The sequence below is a fragment of the Oncorhynchus gorbuscha genome, linkage group LG20 (assembly GCF_021184085.1).
Source record: "Oncorhynchus gorbuscha isolate QuinsamMale2020 ecotype Even-year linkage group LG20, OgorEven_v1.0, whole genome shotgun sequence".
In the NCBI taxonomy this organism is placed as follows: Eukaryota; Metazoa; Chordata; class Actinopteri; order Salmoniformes; family Salmonidae; genus Oncorhynchus; species Oncorhynchus gorbuscha.
The window spans coordinates 11,314,770-11,334,751 of record NC_060192.1 but is presented as its reverse complement, the minus strand read 5'-3'; the positions used below and the strand labels follow the sequence as shown (position 1 = coordinate 11,334,751).

General features: G+C 45.8%; 1 protein-coding gene across 4 annotated transcripts in view; it reads left to right on the top strand.

Moving 5' to 3' along the window:
- Window positions 1-3,595: 3,595 nt before the first annotated feature.
- LOC124007055 (rho guanine nucleotide exchange factor 28-like) overlaps window positions 3,596-19,982 on the top strand; it is a 109,970-nt gene continuing 93,583 nt past the window's right edge. For 3 of the 4 annotated variants that reach the window (XM_046317325.1, XM_046317324.1, XM_046317326.1), the window contains exons 1-2: window positions 3,596-3,855; window positions 14,718-14,886. In XM_046317325.1, the coding sequence (XP_046173281.1) occupies window positions 14,853-14,886 (34 nt within the window). In that variant the 5' untranslated portion in view covers window positions 3,596-3,855; window positions 14,718-14,852. The remainder of the gene's footprint in view (window positions 3,856-14,717; window positions 14,887-19,982) is intronic. The other variant, XM_046317327.1, reaches the window with a different exon arrangement.

Sequence of the window (19,982 nt, the reverse complement as noted above, 5' to 3'; positions counted from 1 at the left end):
ATGCGACCGCTCACCAGTTGTTGTGTTACAGCCTGAATTCAAAAGGGATTAAATAGTTATTTTCTCTCTCAAGCATCTACACACAATACCCCATAATGGCAAAGTGAAAACATGTTTTAAGAAAGGTTTGCAAATGTATTGAAATTGAAATACAGATATATCATGTACATAAGTATTCACACCTCTTTGCTATGTGCTTCTACAAAGTATTGACTCAGGGGTGCTAATACTTATTTAACCCTTGTGTAGTCTTAACATTCTGTTTACTACCTTATCCTAAGGGTAAAAAATTACCTGCCTTCATTAAACCCCTAAATTAAAGTAGCTTAATTGAATTATAAACCCCAAATCTGTTTTGCATGAAGAAACAACTTGTCATTCATCACAAACTTTGTGAATATCTGGGTTTCCCATTTTCACAATGCAGAAAGACTTCATTTAATCAGTGGACACCACTTGTTTTTACTACAACATACCTGTCATAATTGTTTTCTTTACTTTATTATTATTGCTAAAGGTACTGCATAGGTGTAAACATACATTTGTCTTTAGCAAGAGATAGCACTTGTATAGCCTAAGAAAGTAGAAAAATGTGCAGAAAGTAGTTTTGAATGCATTTTTATTGAAACGAGTCATACTTTTTTGGCAACATAGTAATATATTCTTATATACTGTACAATGAGAAATTCAACTACAAAATACTAGTATTCTCACATTTTTTAAACCAATGCCCCCATTCACAAGGTGTATAAACAACAATAAGTAAGAATAAAACAAGATAATAGATACAAAACAAAAACATGAAGAACATAAATCAATCAACTTTAATTAGCACATGTAGGACAGTATGCAAGTGTGTTTGCATGGACTTTGCAGATGTATTTTTACCATGTGCAGCACATAGTATTTGTTTTACAGTCCTTCTTTGGGGGGCAGAATTGGCTTCTCCTCCTCTTGCCTGCCCCAGCTGCAGCCTCATGTGGATCAGGACAAGATTCAGCCCCCTGAACAGCTTTCACAAGCACTGCAGAGGCTGCTGTGCAGGGGAGGCACTCCCTTCTTTGAATGTGTGGGGTTACAAGTGCCTTTCCCAGCTGCTCCAGGAACACCCTCTTGTTCTGCTTATCAGGGATCCAGGTAGGGTTGATCTTGTTCCATATCATGCAGGAATTGTATGAGGACACATCAGTGATGTTATGGAAGATGACCAGGGGCCAGCGGGCAGTCATCCTCCTGCAGCTGTAAGTTACAATCACCTTGTCCAGGTTGTCTACGCCTCCTTTGTTGTGGTTGTAGTCCAGGATGATGGCTGGCTTCCTGTCCTCACGATCACTGATCTCAGCTGTTTTTTTGCAGTGTGCTCAGGAGGACCACATTCTTGTGGGGAGGTAAGAAACTAGAGTGGTGGTGGGGGTGAAGGCAAACTTTGATGAGAAGGCCTCTCTCCCTCTTGTTGCGAAGAGTGCAGGGGGAGGCTTGTTCTTTCTAACTGTACCAACCATGGTAATCTTTCTCTTCAGGAGCTGCTGGCTGAGCTCATAAGAGGTGAAGAAATTGTCACATGTGACATTGTGCCCCCTCATTCCATCTGTCACATCAAGCACAACCCGCATCCCCTGGTTCTTATCCGGGCCTCCACTGGTCGGTTTCCCTGTGTAGACTTGCATCTTCCAAGTGTAGCTGGATTGTGCGTCACAGGCCACTCATATCTGGATGCCATACTTTGCTGGCTTGCTGGGCATATACTGCCGGAAAGAACAGCGACCTTTTGACAAAAGAGATTACTATCAGTAATTAGTATCAGTGTCACAGAAAATAATAACATAAATCAAGGATATTACAGCAATACATAATAAAATGAACAGTGAAAATCACTTACATTTTTATTTTCATATCTGTAATGTATGTAGTAGGCACGCAGGTCAATCTCATCCATCTTTTTCCAGTTGTCTCCATATTTACGGAAACCCTGCAAATTTGTCATCTCCAGGATTATTTTTTCGAAGGCTGGTGTGATGAACCTGTAGAATGTTGAGGCACTGTCCTGGACATGGGCAACTGCATGTCTTGTGGGCCCTGGGGTCATCCTTATGACATGTAGAATGTTGAGGCACTGTCCTGGGCATGGGCAACTGCATGTCTTGTGGGCTCTGGGGTCATCCTTATGACATGTAGAATGTTGAGGCACTGTCCTGGGCATGGGCAACTGCATGTCTTGTGGGCTCTGGGGTCATCCTTATGACATTTTGTGCTGCCATCCTGCCCTGGTTGTCATATGGTGACAAGGACCATGTTCTTTTGCTGTTCTTTGACAGAAATGTATCTCTTTCAGCTTGGGGGATTTCTTCATCTGAAGATGATGCATTGTGCTCTGGGTTGTAATTCTTCCCCATTTTCTTCAGATACCTCCTCCTCTTCTAAATAATTTGTTTCCTTATTCCTCTTGGACATCTTCATAAATCAGGTCTACAACCTGTTGGGCACTGAAACGTGCACTCATGGCTTCAGCAAAGAGAGAACTGGGGGGACTGTCATCCGCAGCACCTTTATAGCCTCTGACTGCATTCCCCATTAGTAAACAATGCTTTCAATAATTTTTTATTTTGTCTGTGAACTTGGGTCATGTGTGGGGTCGTGGAGGGGAGATGCCGCACAAGAAACTTAAACCATTAGCACACAATCTCAATTTCACATTGTGTGTGTGTGTGTCTTTGATTTTTGTGGTGTGTAAATTATTTTATAACTGCCGGGTCAAAAATGACCCTAAGACAATCTTTGTACCCTGGTGGTGTACAGCTTCATTGGAAATATGAACAAAGACGATGTTTCACTTTATCTAATGTTGGGGTCACTCTAGGAAATGTAATCAAAATTCAAGTTGAAAAAATATCATTTAGGGGTTTTTCTCTGCTGTTAAACATTAGTGGCGGATCATTTTTTTTTACCCTTAAGACAACACAAGGGTTTAATGAGATATTTATATATTTCATTTTCAACAAATTAGAAAGAATGTCTAAAAACATGTTTTCACTTTGTCATTATGGGTGTGTGATTTACAACAACAAAAAAACGATGTCATATATTTTGAAATCAGGCTGTAACACAACAAAATGTGGAATAATATCAAGGGGCATGAATACTTTCTGAAGGCACTGTACGTACATAGTAACCCGAGTCCCACTCACCACGACCTCACCTGTGAATTAAAAGTGGAAATCAAGTGGCGTCATGTCTCCCATCTCATCCAGGTCCGTGGACACGTAACGGTGTAATTGACCCATAGAGGGGAGACCTGCAGCTTCACTGATCAACCCAGAAAATACTAGGTTATTGTTAATTTCTTAGACGAGAATGTCATTGTAAAATAGCTAGCTCCGTCCAAATATCATAAGCAAAATCCGAGAGCGCAGCGCGTTAAGGGATTCAGAAGTGGCGTGACATTGATAGAGTTCGATGCGCCATGATTTTTGTGTTATTAGCACATAAAAACATGGTGCTTATTTCTACATATAGTACATCATTAATGAGGGACTGGGTTGTCACTGATGGAGGAGGGGCTGGACCGCCACGCACAGTGGAGGAGAGGGCCGGCAGAACCAGCCTGGCAGCGGTGCTTAGGGAAACCCAGTTCTCCAAAAATAAAGTTTGCCTACACACTTCGTACCGAACTGAAGACTTCACGAAATCGATTCGCAAACTGTCGTGTTATTGATCTTTTTTACTATTACCTATTGGGGGGAATTAGTAAACGTTGAGACTTTTAGGAGATAGATAGGACGTTGGAAAGTGATCGCTCAACTTTCTACACAGGAAGCGATTTCAACAGGTCTAGCGAACGGAGCGCGGACGACTCAGGTAAAGTTAAATCCGACAACACAATGTTGCGCTTTGCATCTAGTCTAGCAAAAAAAATATAGACAGACAATTTGTAATATATAACCCCATTCAAAATGCAAGCAGTTGTATGCCAACGCTCTTCCAATAATAGTGCATAGGCATAGGCTAGCTGACTGCAGGCAGATGAGGATGTTACAATGTGTTATAAATACGTATATCACGGTGTACTGCTGAGGTTGGGCTCTCTAGAGTACAGTTCCTCTCAAGGCTTCTTCCATACCTTTGCAATTATTTGCCACTGACACCCTGAGCTTTTCTTTCTAGACACTTGGGTCCAGCAAGGTTTTTGTTAAACACTTTTTGACAAATGCAATACAATAACAAAATGTGCCGCAGTGTTAGTTCCTAATGTATTGTTAGAGGGAGGTAATTTGTTCCATAAGGTCTTGGATAGGGATCTATGTTGAGACTCCAGTGAGTGTTGATAATGCATTGTGTATAGAGCTGTTTCATGTTCTTGTACACATAGGAAAAAAAGGTGCTATCAAGAACCTAAACGAGTTTTTTTGTCTGTCCCCATAGGATAACCCTTTGAAGAACACTTTTTGGTTCCAGGTAGAACCCTTTTAGGTTCAATGTAAAATCCCTTTTCACAGAAGGTTCTACATGGAACCCAACTAGGGTTATTTCTACCTGGAAGTGGAACCAAATCGTTTTTTCTTATAAGGGCGCATGTGTCAGGTTGACAGTTTTAATATATTATACTGTCTGCAACTTTAATAGCATCATAAATCAGGTTGAAAAAGACGTGTCTAGTCGTTTTCCTATCTTAGTTCACCTGAATATCAGCCCTTACTGAAGCAGAATGGTTTTGTTTCCTAGACTGAGGACTCACACTGTTCTTGTCTTGGCAGCTGTGTTACATTGTCATCATTCCAGCTTGCATCCCGTTCTCAGGGGCCACGAATCAACACATCAATGAGCATTTAGTTAGATGTTCTATCTCACAACCACACCTGTGCCAAATGCACCAAAGACAATGAGCTGCTACATTTTGGAATTACCAAACGATATGGTGAAATCAAGATTCACCAGTTCAGGTAATGTACAGTTGACGTGGGTGTTGTCATGTGACAGTAACCAGATTCATATTGACATTTAAACATATTTGGGTACATGACCAGATGTCAAACCTGTGTTCCTTCTGGTTTTGACGTGTTTGTTCTCTATTGTGTAGAGAGTGACTGGTTAGTCATTGTTCACATCAGCTAGTCTCCTCAGGCCCAGTGTCTGGCTAGGGGCCTAAATCAGGTTTCTTACACACAGACGCACTAAAGAGTAGAGCGGTCAGGGTTAGGAGGACGTCACAACACCTGAGGCTTTTCCAAGGCGAGTGGTGTATGCAGGGCTCTAAATTAATATTTTCCCAACTTAAAAAAAAGTTAAAAGCACAATCTAGGCGCACCAGAATATATATTTTTACATGATTGAGATATAGTAAGAGATCAGTCATTAATTTCTATGATCATTGATCTTTTGAAAAAGCTATTTCCTTTCATTCTGTGACCCCAAATGTTTAGTTATACTGGTAAAGTAACCAGGTTGTTAGCTAGCTAGCTGATGAGGTAACATGACTGAACAAGGTGTAAACAAATGCCTGAGAGTGGTTTTGGAGCAACCCACGACATAGTTTTTAGGCCCTGTTCATAAACCAACTTTTTGGTCCACCAGCCATTGTGGCAGGTAGATGAAAAAAATCTACCAGCCACTCATTACCTGACACTTATAATTATTACTAGCCAATGCATTTATTTGCCATAATAACACCAACAACAAGTACGGTTTCTCGGCTTTGTTTTTGCAGATTTCGGATTTCCCCCAGATTTTCTTCACGTTTTCACAAAAAAAAATCACTTATTTTAATAGAACATCCGATTTGGTTGTTTTTCCAAGTCCACAACAATCCTTAAACCACATCAGGAGATTACTTTTGAGGTCTGGGAAGAAAATAAAAAACATGTTTTTGTAACGGCTGTTGGAAGGAGAAGGTGAGGACCAAGATGCAGGAAGGAGACTGAGAGACAGCCTGGTCCTTGGAGGAGGCACAGGATAGACCGGGCCGTGGAAGCGCACTGGAGGTCTCGAACTAAGGGCCTGCACCACCCTTCCTGGCTGGATGGTGATTCTAGCCCGGCATGTGTGGGGCGCAGGCACAGGACGCACTGGGCTGTGCAGACACACGGGAGACACAGTGCGCCGGCTATGGCCAGGGCGTGACAATTTTGGATTGTATAGTTGCTCTTTAATTTAATTTGCGTAGCTCTAGAGACAGTTTTTTTCTGTACTGAATGCACAATATCAGAGTTTGCAAAACAAAAGACCACCCGATTTGATACAATTCCACATGATATTATATCATTCTGCCGTGGTATCCTACTTTGCAGTTAATGGTATGCAGTTACCGGGGTAACGGGGCCCTCCCATGGTGTCTGAAAAAAATTATAGAAAGATGAGAATCTTCAATGTCTCTTTGCTAGCAGTTCTTTCCAACTCAAACTAACAACCTAGCATGTGAACAAAACAATGTAAATATCCAAGAAACACAAAGACAAAGTCACACTGAGTATGTTTACATGAGCACTAATAATCTGATTTTAAACTGATTATGGCAGTAGGCCGAGTGTGGCATTTGTCATGTGAACACTTTACTCTGCTAATCTTAATCGGCGTCAATTCAAAATCAAAGTAAGCATATACTGATTGCCCAGAAAAGCAGTTGTTTCAATCTTTTTAATTATTAGGACATGTAAACAGCTTAATCTGTGTTCTGGCAGTGTATTTCTTTATGCGCATGTGCCAGCAATGGTAGTGCAAGCCTCCCTCCTTTTTTTGTGAGTGAAGAAAGTGTGGGAAAATGAACTTTTCATATAGACTTAATATGTACGATCTCAGAATGCAGAAATGCAGAAATGTCAATCTATGCAGAAATGTCCATCTTTGCCTGGTTGCTAAAATTCTAATAGTTTGCCTAATTTCAGTTTGTGACCAAACAACCTTTATTTAATTAGGCAATTCAGTTAAGAACAAATTCTTATTGACGATGATGGCCAGGGGCAGAACAGTAAGAGAAAAGCTGCGAAATGGAGAGTAAAAGAGAAATGTCAGAAAATAAATGTTTTGTAAAGATTTGATGAAGTGGTAAAAGAGGATTATAGCAGTGTTATGTGTGATGACTGTGATACCATTTCGACAGTCACAAGATGGATTTCAAATAGGCTTGAACTGTAGCCTACTGGTCAGATGGGTTAAATAGTAACTCAAATCTGGACACTGACTCTAGGTCTATAACCTCTCACATAGCCTTGTAAATTCCTGCCGAATTAAGCATTTCTTGCAAGTGAACAAACAGCTGACCCGATCACCACAAGTGTCCATAAAAACAGGATTATTAGGGAAAATCATTCTTCTTGCAAAGCATGCAAACTTTTTAAACAAACTTATATTGATCTGACTATCAACAATTATTATTATTATTGTTATTATTGATATTATTGTGTGCATTTAACCTTGAGAGGCTATCAAGATAAACCAGTGTGAGGGAACAAAGCTTGAGTAGGGAGTATTAGGCAGAAAGGAGGAAAAGCATAGAGCAGCACCCTTTGCCAAGGGTGTGCCAGAGTGTCCACCCCTAGTGGTGCATCTCCTGCCAGGGCAAAGAACAGCGGGCAGTGTGCGTCTTTGTATTATGTGAAGATACTCGACCGTATCTATCCCAGATCTGGTTCAACACTTGGGGATTGAGCCTCCAATCCCCATGAATGGGATTCCCTCTGAACAATAAGTCCGCTCCTACGTTCAGTACTCCCGGGACATCAGTCACGCGTAATGAGAGGAGTTGTGCTCTGTTCCACAGAATAATCTTGACAGCCAGTCTACGTAGATGCCGAGAATGAGTGCCACCCTGGCGGTTGATGTATGCTATCACAGTCGTATTGTCTGTCCTGACCAGGATGTGACAATTCCAGAAGAAGAGCAAAAAGTGTTTTGGAGATAGGAATACTGTCAGTAGGTCAAGGTAGTTTTACTACTTTACCGTAGTTGTACCTGTTTACCGCTCTTCCCTCGTGAACTGGGCCCCATCCCGTGAGTGATGCTTCTGTCGTCAACACCTCACTGACACTACCCCTAGGAGAATGCCTGTAACAAAGATGAAGGGGCTCCTCCAGTGGCGGAGGACCGAGAGACAGATTGTGGTCACCTTTTACCTTTCGATATAGGTGACAAAGTATACACGCACTGGGCAGAGATCCAATGCTGGGAGTCTCTCATCCTCAGTATTCCCAGTAGTACTACTGAAATGGTGGAAGCCATCAAACCCAGCACTCTGAGACATATTCTGAACAGGGCAATACACTGATGGAATGGCGTGATGCGGCTGACCGATAGTGTGGTCCAGAAGAGATAGAATCCAGTCTGGCGCCCAGGCATTCTTTCTAGTCTCTGAGTGTGCAGCAAACTTAAGCTCTTTTTCTGGTTGATCTTGAACCAGGACGCCAGAGCCGCTTTAACACACTTGCTGAACGTCTGGGTGGCTAATGCAAGCCCAAAGGAGACCGCAAGGTACTCGTAGGCCGTGCCCTGAAAGGTGAACCCGAGAAACCTGGCAGAATGCTAATGTGAAGTAAACTGTGGTGAACCAGTCACCTCGACAAATAGAACGAGACAGCACGTTGAGCATACGGAATATGAACTTCGTCACGTAGCTGTTGAGGACCCCTAGGTCCAAAATGGAGCGTTGAAAGTGGGTGGTTTCATAACACTGCAGTGTCTACCCCTTTGTGACTGTGGACAGGACCCAGGGCTGGACTGTGCATGTGTGCCAGTTCACTGCTCTTGTAGTGAGTTGCCCACAAGTTATTTTTCAAACTTATTTTATTTGCTGCTTCTTATTTCTCTAGTATAGGCTACTACCGTAATAAACAATATCAGCAAAATGCTGATCGGTATGGTCTGTGTCGACCTATTTTTGGTTAACATCCCAGATCTAGAGTTGAGTGAACTCCCTCCATCTTCCCTGTGGCTGGACATTTTAGGAATGAGCCGCTGCACGGAGATAGGGCTCATGGAGCGCAAATGTGCCTCTCCCCTGTTTTATTGGGGGAGGAAAGTCTGCGCTCAGGAGAGGGACAGGCTAGAATATGGTGTGAACTGTTGACTGCCCCTCTCTGCCACTGGGGACTGACCTCTTCTTCGCTCCAAGGGAATCAATGGGGCTGGGCCTCGTTGCAGGTGCAACAAATGACCGCTTCCCCCACTGGCTGCCTCTGTTATTGGGTCTTGACTGGGGGCTCGCAGTCTGCAGCGTCACAGGGGTTTTAGTGGCCCTAGCGCCAGTGTACTGCCCTCTCCCTACCCCGAAGCCATGCATTCTTCTTGCTGGGGTTCCACGGTTCCCAGGTATGTGAGGCAAGGTGAAGTTGAAGGCTTTGCCCTCCTTCTTGTGAAGTTCGCACCTCTGCCGCATGGCGGTGGCCTGCCACGCCAACAGGAGCATTGAGGAAGTCTGCCTTCTCCTTGTCTGATAGGCTGGACATATTCAGCCAGAGGGCTCTCTCCCCAACCACCACAAGTCTCATAGTGCACCCACAGCTTTAAATGCCGCCTCTGGAGACAGGTTTTTATACAGTTGAAGTCAGAAGTTTTACATACACCTTAGCCAACTACATTTGAATTCAGTTTTTCACAATTCCTGACATTTTAATCAGAGTAAAAATTCCCTGTCTTAGGACAGTTAGGATCACCACTTTATTTAAAAAATGTGAAATGTCAGAATAATAGTAGAGCAAATTATTTATTTCGGCTTTTATTTCTTTCATCACATTCCCAGTGGGTCAGAAGTTTACATACACTCATTTAGTATTTGGTAACATTGCCTTTAAATTGGTTTACTTGGGTAAAACATTTCGGGTAGCCTTCCACAAGCTTCCCACAATAAGTTGGGTGAATTTTGGCCCATTCCTCCTGACAGAGCTAGTGTAACTGAATCAGGTTTTGTATACCTCCTTGCTCGCACACACTTTTTCAGTTCTGCCCACAAATTTTCTATAGGATTGAGGTCAGGGCTTTGTAATGGCCACTACAATACCTTGACTTTGTTGTCCTTAAGCCATTTGCCACAACTTTGGAAGTATGTGTGGAAGGACCACCAGAGGGCAGGCTGGGCTCATGGATAGTAGCCCAACAAGGAATGGGAGACAAGGTAACCAGAGGCAAATAAGCACAGCTGACGGTACTAATGACATACTCTCCTTCCCCTATAAGAGAGAGAATGGAACCAGCAGAGAGGGGGGGGGGAACTATCTCTGGAAGATGGCCACCGAGAGAGAGGAGTTATCCAGGAAGAACCACTAAGACGGTGACAATCCCGTGACTTTTTGTTGTAGTTTAAAGATAATCCTATTGTGTTCCTGTTTCATCTGGAGAAGATGTATGTTTTTTTTTTTTCTTTGGAAGATTTTCATTGATTATGTTGGAGTGTTTGTGTTGACCAAATGCCCTCAATAGAGAACTGTGATCAATCAAGAAAGCCTACCCCTGACTCGTTTATTCCACCTTCCCGCTTTAGAGTGACACCCAATTACTTGGTCCGCTCACATTGGTGGAGGATGCGGGCATTAGGTGGACGAGTGACACAAGGATAAGTGAGTAAATCAAGATTCTTCCAGTAGACCCGGAGGAACCATTCAAGAACGATGGATAACGCCCTACTACAACAATTGATCACGGCACAGCAGACAACCATAGAACTCCTGCAACAACAGCTGAGCCGACGAGAAGAACCTAGAGTTAAGCCAAGAGCGGCTGCTCACGCCGTCTTACCTCGTCTCTCCAAGAAGGATGATATTGAGGCCTTCCTCATGACCTTCGAAAGGACGGCCACCTTGGAAGAATGGGCGAGCGCATTAGCCCCTCTTTTGACCGGGGTGGCTCAGGAAGCCTATTTTGACCTGGATTCCCGCGAAGCTGCGGACTATGGGCGACTAAAAACCGAGATCCGGTACCAGCTGACTGCCAGAGATAGGGCTGTAAAGTTCCATCAATGGACCTATACAGTTGATCAACCCGTCCGTGCCCAGATCTTCGCATTAATACGACTGACGAAACAGTGGCTAGAACCTGGAAAGGGAGTAGGACATGTGATAGAGACTCTCGTAGTGGACAAGATATTGAGAGAATTACCCAGTGACTTAAAAAAGGTTGTGGGGCAAGCCAACCCGTTGTCAGCCGACGACATAGCCCAGGCGGTTGAAACATATCGGTCTACAGGGGAGTTGTTAAAAAGTGACAAGGAGGAACGGAAGGAGTCTTCCAATCCCGTACCACGACTCACCCCGGCGCGCCCGCCACCGAAACGTCCAAGCCCCCCCCCGGAGGTGGGAGAAGTCAGCCATCACACAGCAGGGTCGGTGTTATAAATGTCAGTCTCCCAACCATTATGCCCCACAATGTCCTAACAAGGATGAGCCCATGGTCGCGGAGTCATCACTGCCTACCCCCACACATCCCGTTTTGAGGGGGCAGGATCAACACTGTTGGTTAGCAGAGATAGCCCCAGCCTCAGATTCCGGTGCGAGTCGAAGGACAATATGTGGTAGCTATTCTCGACTCGGGAAGTATGGTTACGTTAGTAGAGGAGCGGATGGTGACCTCCGCAACACTGCTACCAGACAAAGTAGCCGTATCCTGTATCCATGGAGACACCCACTATTACCCCACTGTGAATCTGCCTATTCTCACTCCAAAAGGAAGGTGTACAGTCAGGGCAGGGAAAGTGCCCCAGCTGAAGGTGCCAATATTGATCGGGAGAGACTGTCCCTCATATAAGGAGCTTCGGCAGATGACGTTATGCACGGGAAGAAGGGGGACAGGAAAGAAGAGAAAATCCAAGCCCAAGGTAGTAGTCCTACAAGGAGACGTAGCCGCGTCCTCTTCCTCTGCAGCAGAGGAAGAAATAGCGACCCAACGTTTATGACAGCTATTCCAGGAAACCACCGATGAAGACACATGTGAAGGGTTATACACAACGCAGGAAGGAAGGAGCAACCAGGCGCTAAGGGATATATTTGAAGCTCCATCCGAGGAGGGAACCTGGAAGGGATTCTCCTCGGTCACCCCCGATGGGGATGTGGAACAACCTCCACATCCCTCTACCGAGGTCGACCTGCCCCAGGAATTAAAGGGACAGTTCGGCACCTCGCAGCATAGAGACCCAGACCTAAGGGAGGCCATGAGGAAGGTGAAGGTGATCGACGGGAGGAACGTCGACAGATCAGGTGGGCCCCCTCTTCCTTACTATGCAATCAGGTGGGGTCTCTTATACTGGGTCGTGCGACGAAGGGGGGGAAACCAGGAATTACTAATGGTGCCTAGGCCATACAGGGATACAGTTCTACAGTTAGCCCATTCCCACGTCCTAGGAGGACATCTGGCACGAGACAAGCCTGTTGACAGAATCATGCAGAGATTCTATTGGCCCCGGGTCACCCGTGATGTGGCCAGGTATTGTAGGACGTGTCAACGTACAGCCCCACGGCCACACCTACGTAACCCTTTGATTCCTCTCCCCATCATAGAGACTCCCTTTGAACGCATAGATATTGACCTCGTAGGACCCCTCCCAAAATCCGCCAGAGGACACGAGTACATCCTAGTGGTTATAGATTAAGCTACCAAGTTCCCGGAGGCCATACCCCTGCGTAACATGTCGTCAAAGGGAATTGCCAAGGAGTTATTCCTGATGTTCTCTCGTGTGGGCCTCCCCAAGACTATCTTAACTGATCAAGGAACCCCGTTCATGTCCCGGTTGACCTCTGTCGCTTATATCAGGTTCAACAGATATGTACAAGCATATTCCACCCTCAAACAGACGGGTTGTGTGAATGCTTGAACAAAACAATTAATAGCATGTTGAGAAGACTGGTGTCCCGAGACGGGAAAAACTGGGACATGCTTCTCCAACACTTAATGTTTGCCCTGCGAGAAGTACCCCAGGGCATCCACTGGATTCTCTCCGTTTGAATTGCTCTATGGCAGACCCTGTCGAGGAATCCTCGACTTAGCCAAGGAGACCTGGGAGACCCAACCATGCCCCTTTTGATCCACAATAGAACACGTTACCCTGATGAGAGACCGCCTTGTCAGCAGTGTGGCCCATAGTCAAGGAGCATATGGAGAAGGCCCAAACAACCCAAGCCCGGGCCTATGATAAGTCCGCGACCCCCCCGTGAGTTCACCGTGGGAGAGAAAGTGATGGTGCTTGTGCCCACGGCCGAACATCGCTTGCTGGCGCAGTGGAGGGGGCCCTACGAGGTAATGAAAAGGGTCTCACCGGTCAATTACCTCATCAAGCAACCTGACAGGAGGAAGAAGGTCCAACTCTATCACATAAACCTGCTGAAGACGTACCATGGACGAGAGGAGGAGGTGGCTTTGATGACCCTGGAGGGCAAAGGAAAAGAGGAGGCTCTACCACAGGTGCGCCGTGGCCAAACTCTCCTACCGGAGCAGTCAAGACAGCTAGACAAGCTGATTATGAACTTCGGTCGAATATTCTCTCCATTCCCAGGACAAACAGATGTCCTGTTCCACCATATCCACACTGAACCTGGCAAGAAGGTGCATATCCACCCTTACAGGATTCCTGAGGCTCGCAGAGTCATCACTAAGAAAGAGGTGAGGGAGATGTTGAGGATGGGCGAGATCGAGCCCTCGACGAGTGAGTGGTCCAGTCCCATAGTCCTGGTCCCCAAATCCGATGGTAGTATGAGACTCTGCAACGACTTTAGGGACGTGAATGCCATCTCTACATTCGATGCGTATCCCATGCCCCTCGTAGATGAACTCTTGGAGCGCTTAGGAAATGCCAAGTTCATCACTACCCTGGATTTGACGAAGGGATATTGGCAAGTGCCGGTGGCTCCGGAGGATCGCCCAAAGACTGCCTTCGCCACCCCAGAGGGGCTTTTCCAGTATGTGAGGATGCCCTTCGGACTGCACGGTGCCGCTGCAACCTTCCAACGCCTCATGGATGCCATTCTACGGCCCCATCAAGAGTATGCAGCGGCGTACATAGACGATGTGGTCATCCACAGTGAAGACTGGGATAGTCACCTCCTGCGATTACGGGCGGTGCTCGTGAGTTTGGAAGCCACAGGGTTGACAGCCAATCCAAATAAATGCTGCCTGGGCCTGTCCGAAGCGGAATACCTGGGGTACACCGTGGGGAATGGGAAAACACGCCCACAGGCAGAGAAGACCAGGGCAATTTGTGACTGGCCTCGACCCCGGACCAAGCGAGACGTTTGGGCCTTCTTAGGGATAACAGGATATTATCGACGTTTTATCCCAGGATATGCAACCATTGCCAACCCGCTCACAAACTTCATCAGGAAAAACCTGCCAAACCAGGTAGAATGGAAAGAAGAGACGGAAGAGACCTTTCAATTGCTAAAAGATGGCCTGTGTTCTGATCCCGTTCTACAGGCTCCGGACTTCTCACAAGAGTTCATTGTGCAGGTCGACGCCTCGGATACAGGGCTCGGGGCCATACTAGCTCAGGGTAAAGGTGAAGCAGAGAAGCCGATTCTCTTCATTAGTAGGAAGCTCAGCGATCGGGAACAGAGGTATGCGACCGTAGAGAAAGAGGCCTTCGCCATCAAGTGGGCCCTCGATTATCTCCGGTACTACCTACTGGGTCGGAGGTTTGCATTAGTTACTGACCATGCGCCCCTCACATGGATGGCTGGTAAGAGAAACAATAACAAAAGAATAGCCAGATGGTTTTTTTCTTTACAACCATTCTCTTTCCATGTCATCCACAGGGCCGGATCGAGGAACGGGAATGCAGACGTGCTGTCCCGACGCGACCAAAACGGTGCGTCTGGCGCCCGACCCTCCGGTTCGGTCCTGGGGGGGGGAAGGTATGTGGAAGGACCACCAGAGGGCAGGCTGGGCTCATGGATAGTAGCCCAACAAGGAATGGGAGACAAGGTAACCGGATGCAATTAAGCACAGCTGACGGTACTAATGACATACTCTCCTTCCCCTATAAGAGAGAGAATGGAACCAGCAGAGAGGGGGGGGAAACTATCTCTGGAAGATGGCCACCGAGAGAGAGGAGCTATCCAGGAAGAACCACTAAGACTGTGACAATCCCGTGACTTTTTGTTGTAGTTTAAAGATAATCCTATTGTGTTCCTGTTTCATCTGGAGAAGAAGATGTATGTTTTTTTTTCTTTGGAAGATTTTCATTGATTATGTTGGAGTGTTTGTGTTGACCAAATGCCCTCAATAGAGAACTGTGTTCAATCAAGAAAACCTACCCCTGACTCGTTTATTCCACCTTCCCGCTTTAGAGTGACACCCAATTACTTGGTCTGCTCACATATGCTTGGGGTCATTGTCCATTTGGAAGACCCATTTGCGACCAAGCTTTAACTTCCTGACTGATGTCTTGAGATGTTACTTCAGTATGTCCACATAATTTTAAATTCCACATGATGCCATCTATTTCGTGAAGTGCACCAGTCCCTCCTGGAGCAAAGCACCCCCACAACATTGTGCTGCCACCCCATTGCTTCACGGTTGGGATGGTGTTCTTCAGTTTGCAAGCGTCCCCTTTTCCTCCAAACATAACAATGGTCATTATGGCCAAACAGTTATATTTTTGTTTCATCAGACCAGAGGACATTTCTCCAAAAAGTACGATCTTAGTCCCCAATGTGCAGTTGCAAACCGTAGTCTGGCTTTTTTATGGCAGTTTTGGAGCAGTGTCTTCATCCTTGCTGAGCGGCCTTTCAGGTTATGTCGATATAGGATTCGTATTACTGTGTATATAGATACTTTTGTACCCGTTTCCTCCAGCATCTTCACAAGGTCCTTTGCTGTTGTTCTGGGATTGATTTGCACTTTTCACACCAAAGCACATTCATCTCTGGGAGTCAGAACGCGTCTCCTTCCTGAGCGGTATGATGGCTGCGTGGTCCCATAATGTCTATAATTGCATACTATTGTTTGTACAGATGAACGCGGTACCTTCAGCCATTTGGAAATTGCTCCCAAGGATGAACCAGACTTGTGGAGGTCTACAATTTGTTTCTGAGGTCTTGGTTGATTTCTTTTGATTTTCCCATAATGTCAAGCAAAGAGGTGCAGAGTTTTAAGGTAGGCCTTGAAATACCTCCAATTGACTCAAAATTATGTCAATTAGCCTATCAGAAGCTTCTAAACATTTACATTTACATTTAAGTCATTTAGCAGACGCTCTTATCCAGAGCGACTTACAAATTGGTGCATTCACCTTATGACATCCAGTGGAACAGCCACTTTACAATAGTGCATCTAAATCTTTTAAGGGGGGGGGGTAGAAGGATTACTTTATCCTATCCTAGGTATTCCTTAAAGAGGTGGGGTTTCAGTTGTCTCCGGAAGGTGGTGATTGACTCCGCTGTCCTGGCGTCGTGAGGGAGTTTGTTCCACCATTGGGGGGCCAGAGCAGCGAACAGTTTTGACTGGGCTGAGCGGGAACTGTACTTCCTCAGTGGTAGGGAGGCGAGCAGGCCAGAGGTGGATGAACGCAGTGCCCTTGTTTGGGTGTAAGGCCTGATCAGAGCCTGGAGGTACTGAGGTGCCGTTCCCCTCACAGCTCCGTAGGCAAGCACCATGGTCTTGTAGCGGATGCGAGCTTCAACTGGAAGCCAGTGGAGAGAGCGGAGGAGCGGGATGACGTGAGAGAACTTGGGAAGGTTGAACACCAGACGGGCTGCGGCGTTCTGGATGAGTTGTAGGGGTTTAATGGCACAGGCAGGGAGCCCAGCCAACAGCGAGTTGCAGTAATCCAGACGGGAGATGACAAGTGCCTGGATTAGGACCTGCGCCGCTTCCTGTGTGAGGCAGGGTCGTACTCTGCGGATGTTGTAGAGCATGAACCTACAGGAACGGGCCACCGTTCCAGGAAGCGGGAACGGGAAGCGGAACGGGCCACCGTTCCACCGTTCCAGGATCACGCCAAGGTTCTTAGCGCTCTGGGAGGAGGACACAATGGAGTTGTCAACCGTGATGGCGAGATCATGGAACGGGCAGTCCTTCCCCGGGAGGAAGAGCAGCTCCATGACATCATTTTCTGGAGTTTAAAGGCACAGTCAAATTAGTGTATGTAAACTTCTGACCCACTGGAATTGTGATACAGTGAATTATAAGTGAAATAATCTGTCTGTAAACAATTGTTGGAAAACTTACTTGTCATGCACAGAAGTAGATGTCCTAGCCGACTTGCCCAAACTATATTTTGTTAACAAGAAATCTGTGGAGTGGTTGAAAAATGAGATTTAATGACTCCAACCTAAGTGTATGTCAACTTCCGACTTCAACTGTATGTGTGACAAAGCAGATTTCCTCCCTGGGATCACGGTTAGCCCTCCCGATGCATAGGAGGTTGCCCATCTCCTGTAACAGCTCCGACCTGGTAGGCCATCAGTAGGGATGTGTTATTAAATCAAATTGTATTGGTCACATACATATATTTATTGTGGATGTAGCAAAAGGCTTGTGTTCCTAGCTCCAACAGTGCAGTAATGTCTAATAATTCACAACAATACACACAAATCTAAAAGTAAAAGAATGGAGTTAAGTAATATATCAGTATTAGGACGAGCAGTGGCGGAGTGGTATTGACTAAAATACAGTAGAGTAGAAACCAGTATATACATATGAAATTAGTAAAGCAGTGTCGTTGGCAAATTCAAGAGTCCATACTGAAAGTGCCACCGACTCTTAGACCTTCTGGAGGATTGAGACTGAGAAGCTCTCCATCTTTCCAGGAAGGGAAATGCTGGTCAGAGAGGAGACACAGCTGGGGTTGTGGTGGTTGGCCAAGGATTGCTCCCCAACCGGAGGCTTGCTGAAACCCAGCACCTCCATGCCCTGCATGTCCAAAGCTGCAAACTCACTAAGGGCATTGCTGTACAGGAGCTTTTCCTTGTTACGTTTGGCTTCCGCCAAACAGGCTGGGACCGTCGGGAGGAGTTGCTTCCCCGGGATTGTGCGAGAAGGGATTCTCTTCTCATCGAACCAGTCCCTCTCGGCATTGCCGCCCCCCTCAGGTGCATTCCAACCGAGATTGAGTTTGGCTGCAGCCTGCTTGCAAACATCAATAAGCCAGTACTTCTTCTTGGGTTTCAATGCTCCGCTTAGGGCACTGGAGGGCTTGGAGTTCCTCTTCCCGATTGTCTTCGTCAGGGAAGAGATGACTAATGCTGTCATCGTCATCCTCTTCGATAATGAGCTCCCCCTCCCCCGCTGTGTGTTCGTCAAACAGCGGGTGGAAGTTCAGGGAGGGTGCTCAGGAGGTCTGGGGTCGGGGGTGTGGAGTTTACTCCTCGCCCGAAGGCTATGAGGAAGAGGGGCTGCTTTACGCAGTCTCCGTTTGAGGCCGGTCCTCGGCAACTCCTTACAATGCATGCAGGACACCAGGTGAGCGAGAGCCGTCAGTGCATGTTCTTACCCCAAGCAGGTGATACACAGTGTGTATCCTTGCCTGCTATCATAGCCCCACATGGCTAGCCGGTGCCGGGGCAGGGGTATGCCGGTGCTGTGGCAGGTCCTGTGCTCGGTTCTCCTTGAGTAGGGTTAGCAGGTTCCATAACTCTGAGAGACACACAATGGTTTTATCCTCGAATTAAAGGGATACTTTGGGATTTTGGTAATGAGGCCTTTCATCTACTTCCCCAGAGTCAGATTTTTGTGTCTCTGTGTCCAGTATGAAGGGAGTTAGAGGTAGTTTCACAAGCCAATGCTAACTACCATTAGCGTAATGACTGGAAGTCTATGGGTATCTACGATTCAAATTCTACTCAAAGAAAATATTTCCGTTCGGTCAGTATTCACGTTTGGTAGCGTTATGCCTGGCAGTTCGCCTGAGAACAGTGAAGCAGGAAGACAAGGACCAAGTCGTGCTGAAGAAAGCTTATGGAGATCAAGAATGACCAGAGCGCGGGCGTGGGGACTGATAATGAGTAGGGTCTCTCCTCATTCGCCACTCGACCTGTCTGACTTTGAAAGATGTTGTGAGATTGGACCTTCCGTAGTGATAGGCTTGTCCAACAATATCCCATAGTGAGATACCGAAACAAATATTTGAAAGAGAACATACAGGTTATTCTATATCAGACAGTGACACACATAAACAGCGACCCTACACACACAAACTGTTACGCTGCACCCATATTACAAAAAAGTTTTATATCCATAGTTCCAAAGTTTCTTTCTGACCCCGCAGCCATGAGAGTGATAACACCATTATAGAATGATAATATCATGAGTGACATTACCAGGTAATAGGTAACCTGTTACAGGATCATGAAAATCACGCACCAGCCCATGGCATCAGGCACCTTATCTATAAGGTTAGCAACCGTCAGTGAAAAGGACCGTAATATTAATTTCCTGCGACATCCTTCCAGCACACCACTGAGTATCACCTGTCAAAATCTCTGGGTTTTGATGTAATTTGAGGGACTTTTATCATGTAACGACAGTGGAAAATGTAACTCACAAGACAAGTAATATTTATTGGTTGCTTTCCTCTTTTGATAGTTGTTTCTCATCATTCCCTTGTCAAACCTGAGCTATATCTCTATAGGGCTGACAGCATCTCTCTTTCACTTTGAAGTCATGCAGTATTCACACACACAAACAGCTGAGAGTAAATTCAGACCGGATCAGGTGTATGCAGGTGGCTAAAGTTACACTTTCAGCACAGTGTACTCCATTCCTGCAACCTGCCACAAAATAGAGAGAGAAACACAGCAAATAACGTACCCTGCAAAGACAGACTGCACACTAAAGCCTTCCCATTTGAGCTGATTCTCTAATTCTGGGAAAGTTCAGGTAAAATACACGTAGTCTAGACGCCGACAGAAAGATTGGATCGCTCTTTCCCATGGAGTAAAAAAAGAGAAATGGAGGAATGGAAGGAGAGATGGGATAATAATGAAAGGATAACGGTGTTTCATAGAAGACCTCATGTTCCGACATACCAGGATGAAGAGATTAGGCTGTGTCTCGCACGTAGAGCAGAGCCTTGTGAT